The 11,917-nt window shown below is 50.4% G+C and overlaps 1 protein-coding gene across 8 annotated transcripts in view; it reads right to left on the bottom strand.

Annotated features, from left to right (window-relative positions):
• Positions 1 to 11,917, bottom strand: part of EPS15L1 (epidermal growth factor receptor pathway substrate 15 like 1) — a gene marked incomplete at its 5' end in the record, with an annotated part of 101,740 nt that overhangs the window by 52,145 nt on the left and 37,678 nt on the right. For all 8 annotated transcript variants that reach the window (XM_027771316.1, XM_014587336.2, XM_027771315.1 and 5 more), the window contains 2 exon segments: positions 8,121 to 8,273; positions 9,216 to 9,413. In XM_027771316.1, coding sequence (XP_027627117.1) covers positions 8,121 to 8,273; positions 9,216 to 9,413 — 351 coding nt within the window.

Here is an 11,917-nt window from a genome sequence, read left to right as displayed (position 1 = left end):
GGGGAGCGAAGGCCCCATAAACAAAAACCCCCCCAAAAAAAAAAAAAAAAAACCACTGCATGGAAGCAACCCAAATATCCACTGATGGATGAATGAATTTAAAAAAATTAGTATATCCATACACTGGAATACTATTCAGTCTTTAAAAAAAACTGTGGGGTCAGCAGGCAGCGCGGTGGTTATGGCTGGACTCCCACACGGCTGACTGCAGTTTGAGTCCCATACTTGGCAGTATGAAAATCACGCTGGGCACAGGTGCATATGTGCCCAAAAAACCCCAGGAGAGAATGGAGGAGAAAGGATTGAAGTATTGCCATCCTCCCTGGGAGGTGATTTCTCACTTTCCTTCCACTGTCTGTCTCTGTCTCTCTCCAGCAAGAGCACATAAGTTATGGCAAAAATCTTGGAAAAAAAAAAAAAACTGGGGTCAGCAGGTGGCACGGTGGTTAAGGGTGCTGGACTCCCACATGGCCGACTGCGGTTCGAGTCCTGGACCTGGCGGCTTACTTTCTCACTTCCTCTCTCTCTTTCTCTCTGTTCCTCTCTGATCAAATTAAAATAAGTAAATAAATCAAGTTAAATAAATAAAAAAAAAATTCTTTTTTTTAAAAAATGTAGTTTCCCCACCGAGAAACGCACCGGCTGTTTATGCCCTGTGAGGAAATGAGGATTATGCAGTTAGAACTACTAGAGCATGTTCAGAATTTTGCATTTTTTTTTTAAGGTGCTTATTTCTAGAAACACTCATATGTAAACCAGAAGCAAGACATTTTTACTTCCAAAGAGCTGTTTTTTCACATTGTGAAAAATGGCCTGAGGGGTCTTTTTCTTTTTCTTTTTTTTGTTTGAGAGGTTTTTGCTATAGGGCGTGTGCGTTCGCCAGAAAGACAGAGACAGAGGCAGAGAGACAGAAAGCGAGAAATCACCCCCCAGGGGGGATGGCCATGCCACAATCCCTTCTCCTCCATTCTCTTCTCGGGATCTTGGGCACGCACGCACATGCGCCTGGCATGAGTTTAAGCCACTGGGTCCGGGACTCGAACCGCCGTCAGCTACATGGGAGTCCAGAGACATAGCCATTACGCTAACTGCTGGTTCCCTGAGGGATCTTCAAAAAGTTCATGGAGAGCAACAGGTGGTGACACGTAGGTAAAATGGTCACTCTTCAAGGTTGATCCGCCTGGGAGGGCTCCAGTTTGTGTGTGGAGACCTCCCTGCGTACCCCAGGCATGCGTGTGCCCAGGATCTGGGGCTACTGTCGCTGGGGTGGACTGGGGACGTCAGGACCCTGTTAGGGACGCCTGTCTCTCTCACTCATGGAAAAAATACTGGGTCATCAGATAAGTCATAACACATTTTTGCATAGAAAAACTTTTCCAATGACCTAATGTCAATTTTAAAAACAAGCTGGGGGATGGGAACCAGCAGTTAGCGTAATGGCTATGTCGCTGGATTCCCACGTAGTCGACCGCGGTTCGCGTCCTGGACCCGGTGGCTTAGAACTCACACCGGGCGCATGTGCGTGCGTGCCCAAGATCCCGAGAGGAGAATGGAGGAGAAGGGATTGCGGCGTGACCATCCCCCATGGGGGGTGATTTCTCGCTTTCTGTCTCTCTGTCTCTCTCTGTCTGGCGAGCGCACACGTCCTATAGCGAAAACCTCTCAAAAAAAAAAAGTTAAAAAAAAAAAAAAAATGAAGTTGGGGGACCAGCAGATGGCATAGCGGTTATGTTGCTGGACTCCCACATGGCTGACCATGGTTCGAGTCCCAGATATGGTGGTTTGAAACTCATGTGGGATGCATGTGTGTGTGTGTGTGTGTGTGCCTAAAATCCCAAGAGGAGGATGGAGGAGAAAGGACTGTGGTGTGGCCATCACCCCTGGGTGATTTCTTCCTGTCTCTCTGGTGAGCGCACACACTCTATAACAAAAAAAACTCTAAAAAACCAAACAAGCTTATGGGGCTAACAGGTGGCATAGTGGTTAAGGTGTTGGACTCCCACATGGTCGACTGCAGTTCAAATCCCAGACCTGGCAGCTTGAAAACCACTCTGGGCACATGTGCATGCATAAATTCTAGGAGGAGAATGGAGGAGACAGGAGTGCGGCAATTAGACAAGCCATCCTCCCTGGGGGATGATTTTTCTCTTTCTCACTGTCTCTGTCTCTCTCTTGGCAACTGCACATACCCTATGGCAAAAAAAAAAAAAAAAAAAAGCTATGTGTGGGGACCAGCAGTTAGCGTAATGGCTATGTCGCTGGACTCGCATGTAGTCAACCGTGGTTCGAGTCCCGGATCTGGTGGCTTAAACTCACGCCGGGCGCGTGTGCGTGCGTGCCCAAAATCCCGAGAGGAGAATGGAGGAGAAGGGACTGCGGCATGGCCATCCCCCCTGGGGGGTGATTTCTCACTTTCTGTCTCTCTGTCTCTCTGGTGAACACACGCGCCCTATAGCAAAAACCTCTAAAAAAAAAAAAAAAGAAAAGCTATGTGTGCATTTCTCTTTTTTTTTTTTTTTTTTTGGCACCTAAATAAACTTTCTGATGTTTCCAGGTACATGGGAATAATATAGTTGGTTTGGAGACAAAGGAGTCCGTTTTGGTTAATGAAGACCTGCCCTCAGTGAAAACACAAATGCTTTCCTGTGAAGTTTTGAAAAGGCAGCACATCCTCTCTGAACTTGGCAAAGATCTCAGTATCCATGGGCCCGGGAAACCTATCCAGTATCCCCATCCGACCAAAACCAAATAACGGAAAAGCGACAGTGGTGTGGTGTGAGGCAAAGACGGCAACAGTCCGGACCCAAAAGGCGACCTCTGAACAAGGCCGTGTGAACAAGGCCCTGGGATGGGCAAGGAGGGCTAGGATGGTTTTCAGAGGTTCTGGCCTAAAAGGAAGCCAGGCTGTGAATGAGGGTGAGCGGGGATACAAGCCGCCCCTTAAGCCAGCTTCGGAAGAGTGCACCGGTGTCTCCGCCATCGGAGGGATACGGAGCGATGGTCTTACCTGGACGAGAAGGTCACCTGGAGCCTCTGAGCACAGGGCTTCCCCAGGTGTGGAAACCCAGCAGGGATCTTAGGCCCGGTGCGTCCAGATGCCTGCGGGAACATCTGGTGACAGCTCTGGGAGTTTGCGTGGACGTCACGGTGCTCACGACCACAGGGGCACGCGCGCGCCCCGGAGCATCCGAGGGGGTTCTCGGATACTGACAAATACTGGCGCGGGAGGAAGGAGGCCAGGAGGGAGGGTGGAGCATCACCCTCTCACGAGGTACCACAGGGCTGTTCTAGGACAGAGAGGACGGCCGGGATAAAACAGTGAGTCAAGGATGACAGCACAATGGGACCCGCAGTTGGTGTAATGGCTACTTCGCTGGACTCGCATGTAGCTGACCGTGGTTTGAGTCCTGGATCCGGTGGCCTAAACTCACGCTGGGCGCATGTGCGTGCGTGCCTAAGATCCTGAGAGGAGAATGGAGGAGAAAGGATTGTGGTGTGGCCATCCCCCCTGGGGGGGGGGATTTCTCACTTTCTGTCTCTCTGTCTTTGTCTGTCTCTCTCTGTCGAGCACACGCGCCCCATAGCAAAAACTTCTCAAAAAAAAAAAAAAAATAGACAGCTCATGATCCTTCTCCCTTCTTTAGGACTCTGGGTGCAAGGCCCCTGCAGTGACAGTCAGGCCTGCGATCACGCTCAGGAGGAATGATCTTCCTGAGGCAGAAATCACTCCTTCCCCTTCAAAGGGGAAGCCTAAGAAAGCACTGGCAGGCTTTGGATGGCCGTAGTAACTAATGGCGGCTTTGATTCTGTGTCACAGATTCAGAGCAGAACACTAGATTTCCCCATCACATAGCTGCCATGGACTCTCCCGCCCGCTGACCACCTACGAAGGAGGACTGACCCATCCGCCCACTTGTGGGACGTGAATGCACCAGTTAAGTACCGGGACAAGTGATCCGGTCCCCTCTCGTAGAGAGAAACTATCGTGAACGACAAATTTAGAACTCATCTTAAATGTCACCTTTTCTAAGGCATAGATACATGGCAAGTCTGAGAGGATGCTGAGGAAATTTCTGTGACATTCTTTCCCTTTTAGAAGACGCAGGGCAGGGATGAATTGACAGATCAGTTTTCTGAGGGAAAAAAAAAAATCCCTGATGTGGCGCTTCTGCCAATTCCTGTGGTGTAAACACTCCCACCATCTTGATTGCAAGGATTTAACAACCCGCCTACAAGTTCCTATGTGATAATGGGCTCTGGAGAGTAAATCGGAACTGGCTCGAGCTTGTCGGTGGGGCTAGCTATGACAAAGGACCCCATCTTTCATGATGAGTTGTCACTGTAGCTTCAGTGGGAAGATTTTATTTTTACCTTCTCTCTACTAGACAGGTTGGTTGGATACCGGGCAAAAGACCAATATTCTAATCAGATGAGAGACAAGAAATAACTATGGCTTTAAGAATCCTGTGTCTCTTGAACAAAGTGACATGGTTTGAGCTTAACGATAACTTGAGGAGAACTGTCCAGACATAGAAAGTTCTAGATGCACCACTCTAGTCACGCTATCTTCCCCCCTTCGCCCGACAAAGAGAACGAGGACGGCTTTCTCTCTCTGCTCTGGAGCAGTCTTGAAATGTTCAAATGTTCAAATGACCAAAAGCCCTCTTCAAAGTGTTTATTAAGAAACAGAAACAAACCAGAACAATGCTTTAAAAACTGTATTTGTACAACGAGATAAATAGAGGTTTTTCTTCCAGACACTGGTTGGAAGCTTACCGTTAACATAGCTGATGTCTACATTCTAAGAATAATCGACTAGTATGTAAACTTTGCCCCGCTTACAAGAACACAAACAAGAAAGATAGAAGTCTGTGGTTGTGGGCCGGCTCCGTGGCCTGGTGGGTAAGGCAGCTGGATACACCTTGCTGAGGGCATGCTTCAAGTGCTAGTGGCTTTGAGAAACACACCGAGTGCGTGTGCCTTTTTTTTTAGGTTTTTGCCATAGGGGGTGTCTACACTTGCAGGAGAGAGAGAAGGAAAGAGAAATCACCTCCTGAGGGAATGGCCACACCACAATCCCTTCTCCTTTTGGAAAATCTGGGCATGCACGCACATGCACCTGGCGTGAGTTTCAAGCTGCCAGGCCCAGGACTCAAACCGCGGGTGACCGTGTGGGAGTCCAGCGCCTTAGCCACCATGACACCTATTGGCCGACTTTTATTGAGGGAAACCAGGGAATGGGATGTTTAAGAGAGAGCTGTTCCCTAAACCAAGACCACACAGGGCAAGCCGAAAGCTGCAAGAGGGCGACGGCGCCAGATGGGGAAGTGAAGAGCAGGGTCGGGAGGCAGAAACACACACGCCGAGAAGAGCCCGAGGCCAGGGCAAAGCCATTCTGGCTGCCGTGACTCGTAACGGATGACAGCACGCTGTTCGGACGGAGACAGTAAAGCAGCTGACAGGCCCAAGGGGGTCCGGAATTCACCCATTCCTAAGTGCGTAGGGACAGAAAATCTGGGTATGGGAGAAGGAGGTAGCGGCGTGCCTGGCAGGCCCAGAGACCTGGTCAGACGAGGGCACCGGCCCAGAGACCTGGTCAGATGAGGGCACCGGTCAGACGAGGGCACCGGTCAGATGAAGGCACTGGCGAGGTTTTCTAAGCGACCCAGGAGAGGCGTGTGCGTCCCCAGACTTTTTTTTATTTTTAAAGAATTATTTACTTAATTCTTTTTTGTTTGTTTGTGTGTTTGTTTTTTTGAGAGGTTTTCGCTATAGGGCACGTGCTCTCGCCAGAAAGAGAGAGACAGAGAGCGAGATATCCCCCCCCAGGGGGATGGCCACGCCGCAATCCCTTCTCCTCCATTCTCCTCTCGGGATCTTGGGCACACACGCACGCGCGCCCGGTGTGAGTTTTAAGCCACCGGGTCCAGGACGCGAACTGCGGTCGACTACGTGGGAGTCCAGCGACAGAGCCATTACGCTAACTGCTGGTCCCCTATTTACTTAATTCTATTTGTTGCTATTCTTTTTTAAAATTTGACCAGGGAGAGAGAGAAAGAGAAAGGGAATGCAAGAAAGCAAGCTGCCGGGTCGGGGACTCGAACTGTGGGCCACCATGTGGGAATCCGACGACTTTCCCCACCACCAAACCTGCTGGCCACTTCCCCACACGTTTTTAGAATGGAGCGCTTAACTACTGAGAAAAGGAACGTCAAAGAAAGAACATGAAGAGGAAGCGGTGAGTCTGGCATTTACGAGACAGTAAGCCTGTAGAGTTCTAAGACACAAAAACAATCCACGCAGCAAACAGGTGGATTGTCGAGGTGGAAGGGGAGCTCCAGGCGGAGCCGCGGAAGACAGCGGGTAGTGCGAGGGGAGCTGTTATGGGCAGCAAAGCCTCAGGAAGACATCGGGACCAGGCATAGCCCAAGGGACCCCTCGCTCCCCTCCAGCACAAAGAGGCGCTCATTGGCCAGACAAAATTGGACGGTGCATGTCCCTGTGCTCGGGGCCGTGAGGGCAAACTTCAGTGTGAACCTGCGAGTAGGGGAGGGGTGTGACAGGGTAAGGAAAAGGTCACGCCTGTCTGGCTATCAGTGATCTGAGATCCCACAGAAATCTAAACAGCCCCGGGATGGATCGAGCACCAGGGTCCATCGGGTCTGAGATAAAGTGCCAAGGTTTTCTTTTTCTTTATTAAAAATTAAGAGCAATTTTTGCTATAGGGTGCAAGCGCGCGCTGGAGAGACAGAGAAGGCGAGAAATCACCCCCCCCCGCCCCCATCAAGAGGGGATGGCCGTGCCACAATTCCTTCTCCTCCATTTTCCTCTCAGGATCTTGGCACGCATGCACACATGCCTGGCATGAGTTTAAGCCACTGGGTTCAGGACTCGGACGGGGTCGACTACATGGGAGTCCAGTGATGTGACCATGAGGCCATCTGTTGGTCCCGGTGCTGAGGTTTTCAACGGGACTGAATTTAAGGAGCGAGGGTGACTGTGGGTCTAAACGCTGCTGCTTTGGGCCACCTGCCACTGATCTTGATCAACAAGTTCGACTTGCAAAGCGCTCCTCGCGAGAACACACAGTCGCGAGACTAGCAGGACGTGGCATTGCCACACTCAGTGAACTGGGGGATGCCATTTTGGTGACGTTTGCGAAGCCCTCTGACTCTGGAGGGCTGGTCCAACATGAATGTTTCCATGGAAATGGAGGGCTTTCAAAAGGAGTTTTACGGCCCCACCGTGTGAGGGCTGAGGTAGCACGACGGTTTGGGAGTCTGCAAGCTGTATGGAAGGCCTGGGTTCGGTTCCTAGGCCAAGCTGAACATGCTGGGTGCCAGTGCATGCACCTGCAACACGAGATAATCGGGAGGCTGGGGCAGGAGGAGCGAGATACTGTGAGACCCTGTCAAAAATACTTCTCTGTCTCTCCCTGTCTCTCTCTCAAAGTAGGGGGGGGAAATGGAGGAACCTTAGGTGCATATTGGTAAGTGAAAGAAGCTGGTCAGAAAAGACTACATTCTGTATAACCCAACTATACACCATTTGCGAAAATCCTAAACCGGAAACAGTAAAAAGGGCATTCTGGTTGCTGGGAGTCGGGGGAGGAAGGGAGAGAGGGAGGGATGAAGAGATGGAGCATGGGGCATTCTTAGGACGGAGGCGTTATTCTGGAGAATCCTCTAATGGTGGCTATACAAAGTTACGGCTTTGTCGCAATTCACAGAATATGTAACATACACAGTAAACCCTACTGTAAACCCTGGGCTTTGGTTAATAAAGTTATCAACATGGGCTCAATGACTTTAACACAGACCCTGCCAGAAATAACCCACCTCTCTCTCTCTCTTTTCCTACCTTCCCCTTAAAGGAAGGAAAAAAAGGTTCGCAAGGACTCGGGTCTGTCTTGGGCTTTGCTCTGGACTCTAGGATGGCTCTCGGCCACCTGCCTCAGGCTGCCAGGCTGGTAAGAACATGCCAGGTGACAGCCAGAATTAGAAACTGCCCGAGTTTGCAGAGCACCAAGGCTGGCCACGGCCGATCCGGCAGGTGAAGCACCGTCTCTTCATGCACCGGGACTGGATCCCGGGACCGTAACACGTTTATTCGACCTTTACCATGGCTCCAAAGCCGCCCCTCTCCGCCAGGGACACGCCTTCGCCCAGGTTGGTCAGGTCCGGCAGGCTGGCGCCGTGCACCCCGTCGAGCTGCTCCAGGCTTCTGTGGGCCTCCTGGCGGCTGTCGTGGAGCTGGGAGAGTTTGCTTCTTGCCTGCGGGACAAAGACCACCGGCATCAAGGAGGGCTGGGACAACGCGTTGGGCCCAGGATGCGATGGCTCCTGAGGCTCCACTCGGCTATTCACAAGAACGAGCCCGTGATCTGTGTCGCCAGACAGAAAGGAAGCCCCATGTTGAGGCCAGCAGGTGGCGTGGTGGGTAAGGCGCTAGGCACTCCCACATGGTTGACCACAGTTTGAATCCTGGACCTGGTAGCTTGCTTTCTCACTCTCTCTCTCTCTTTCTCTCTCAATGGTCAAATTAAAATAAATGAATGAATAAATAAAATAAAATAAGTCATTTAAGAAAGAAAAGAAAGGAAACCCCTTGTAAACTAGCTCATGATCTTCTCCCTTCGTTAGGTGCTCTGGCTCAAAAGAAGCACATGTAATTTGGACATGTGTCAAAATCGGACAAAATCCAGATCCATGAAAATCACGCTGTACCCCACAAAATGTACACTTAGTATGTATCCAATAAAAACAAACAAACAGGGGGACCAGCAGATGGCATAATGGTTATATCGCTGGACTCCCACGCAGGCACTTTGGTTTGAGTTCCGGACCCAGCAGCTTAAAATTCATGCTGGGCACGCGCGTGCGTGTGCCCAAAATCCTGAGAGGAGATTGGAGGAGAAGGGATTGTGGTGTGGTCATACTCCTGGAGGGGTGATTTCTCACTTCCTGTCTCTCTGTCTCTATCTCTCCAGCAAACACATGTGCCCTATAGCAAAATCTCTTAAAAAAAAAAAAAAGGAAAGAAGAACTTGTGCTCTGTAGAGTCCCTCCAGAATCGTGAGTGCAATAAACCTCTTTAAAAATTACCCAGTCTGCAGAATTCTGCTATTTGCAATGGAGAACGGACCAAAGTGCTGACAGGGCTGCTCTCGGCGGTGCCCTACTTGAGACTGTGGGAGACCACCTCTGTGGGAATACCTGGTTGATCTCGTCCTGTGTGGATTTCAGAGATTTGATGATGGTCTCCAGCTGGACGCGCCCGGCCTGGATGCTCTGTTCTAGCTGGGTCTCTTCCTGCTGCAATCGGTTCAGCTCCGACTTGGCCCGGTTCAGGTCATCTTCCTGGGACTTTAAGTCAGACTCCTGAGACTGGATTTGTGTTTTCAATGATGAGATCTAGAACGAGACATCAAAAGGATGCATGGTGCAGGGTGAAGCAGGACCCTGAGAAAGAATGCCTGGTTCATATTTTTTCTTTTCTTTTTCTTTTTGTAGAGGTTTTTGCTATAGGGCATGTAAGCATACCAGAAAGACAGAAAGACACAGAGAGACAGAAAGCGAGAAATCACCCTCCGGGGGGATGACCACACTGCAATCCCTTCTCCAGTTTCCTCTCAAGATCTTGGGCACAAATTGCATACGCACCTGGCGTGAATTTAAGCCACCGGGTCCACGACTCGAACCACGGTCGACTACATGGAAGTCCAACGACATAGCCATTATGCTTATTGCTGGTCCCCACATTTTTTTCTTTAAAGTTTTTTGCTATAGGGCATGTGTGCTCACCAGAGACACAAAGAGAAAGTGAGATATCACCCCCAGGGAGTTTGGCCATGCTGTAATCCCTTCTCCTCAATTCTCCTCTAGGGGCTTTGGGAATGCATGCACTCACGCACAGTGTGATCTTCAATGCCGCGCCTAGGCCCTGAACCACAGTTGGCCATGGGGGAGCCCAGCACCTTAACTGCCAGGCTGCATATTCTTTTTCTTTTCTTAAGCTGTATTGATTTGTGATTGGGAGTGCATATGTGTGTGTGGGGGGGGAGAGAAGCACCCTTGACAAGTGCCATCATGCCGTGACCCGTCTTTCCTAGCCCTGCACTTGTCAGGATCTTGGGCACGCATGCTTGCCTGGTGTGTCTTCAGGCCAGTCCAAGGAACTGCCCCCGTGTCAGCCACGTGGCCTCTGGTACTGCATTCGGTTTGGCACCGGTTACACCACCAGGCTGAATTGCAGTTCACACTCCAGAAATACGCTAACTCAGGGAGACGGATAATGAAGCCAACCCTGAACCCCGGCTTCCTGACAAAGCCCTCTTTCGATGCCCCAAAATAAAGACACAGGGCTAGACAGCAGTGAGGTCTGGGCCTGTGCTGTGCTCTTTAAGGCGGTCCACACAGGGAGGTTCAAGGTTCACATCGAAAGACCTCCCAGAACACGGCAGGTGTGTGCCCACGATGCAGGGCTGGTAGCCGTTTTGGGTGGATGCGGCGTGAGGCCCCTATCAGTCTGCATCTCTCTCTTTCTGTCTCTCTAGCTCATGGAATAAAGAAATAAACTTCGACCATGGTTAGAGTCCTAGACTTAGCTTGCTTTCTTACTTTCCCTCTTTCTCTCTCTCGCTCTCAGTCTCTCTCTGGTGAGAGCATGTCCCCTACAGCAAATTAAGAAATGATCATGATAGGTTTGGGATCAGCAGTTGGTATAATAGCTATGTAGCTGGACTCCCATGTAGTCGACCACAGTTCGAGCCCTGGACCCAGTGGCTTAAACGCACGCCAGGTGCGTGTGCGTGCGTGCCCAAGATCCCGAGAGGAGAAGGGATTGCGGCATGGCCATCCCCCTGGGGGGTGATTTCTCACTTTCTGTCTCTCTGTCTCTCTCTCTGTCTTTCTGGCGAGTGCACGCACCCTATAGCAAAAACCTCTCAAAAAAAAAAAAAAGATAATGATAAGAATATTAAATATTTTTTAAAAAAAGAAATAAACATTAAAAACAAAAGAAAACAATGAAGATAATAAAGAACGGAAACAAAACAGAGACACAAAGGAAAAGGCAATCTGGGCCAATAAGTGGCATGGAGGGAATGGGGGCTGGGTCCCATGTATGGCCAACTGTGTGGTTCAAGTCCTGGACCTGGTAGTTTGAAAATCATGCAGGATACATATGCATGTGCCCAAAATCCTGAGAAAAAAAAACGGGGGAGAAGGGACTATGGCATGGCCACCCTCACTAGCGGTGATTTCTCACTCCCCCCTGCCTCTCTCTCTTTTTTTAGCTGGTGAACGCATGGCTTTATAGCAAAAACTAAAAAAAGAGAGAGAGAGAGAGAGAGAGAGAGAGAGAGCAGTCAGCTCCTTCTGACCCAGCTGGCAGAGCCGGTGGAGGGGCGTGGCCTATAACCAGGTAGGAGCCAGGTGCCTGGCCCAGGGCTGAAGGTTCCCCGTGAGCTGTAGATGGGAATGGAAGACGGTTTTTGAGGGAGCTGAGGCTGCAGCCTTTCCAGCTTGTAACTAGAAGCAGAAACACTAAGTAAAGAGGGGTGGCAGGTGGCGTGGTGGTTGGGGCGCTGGACTCCCACGTGGCCTACCACAGTTCGGGTTCTGGACCTGGTGGCTTGCTTTCTTATGTTCTCTCTCTTTCTCTGTCCCTCTCCGGTCAAATGGAAATAAATAAATAAATGGATAAAGAAAGTTAAATAAAATATTTCAAAACAAAACGAGGAGGGAACCAGCAGTTAGTGTAATGGCTATGTCGCTGGACTCCCACGTAGTCGACCGCGGTTCATGTCCCGGACCCGGTCGCTTAAAACTCACGCCGGGCGTGTGTGCGTGTGTGCCCAAGATCCTGAGAGGAGAATGGAGGAGAAGGGATTGCGGCGTGACCATCCCCCCTGGGG

Source organism: Tupaia chinensis, unplaced genomic scaffold, assembly GCF_000334495.1.
Source record: "Tupaia chinensis unplaced genomic scaffold, TupChi_1.0 Scaffold000201_2, whole genome shotgun sequence".
NCBI classification, from domain to species: domain Eukaryota; kingdom Metazoa; phylum Chordata; class Mammalia; order Scandentia; family Tupaiidae; genus Tupaia; species Tupaia belangeri.
This window is presented reverse-complemented; position numbering and strand designations above follow the sequence as displayed.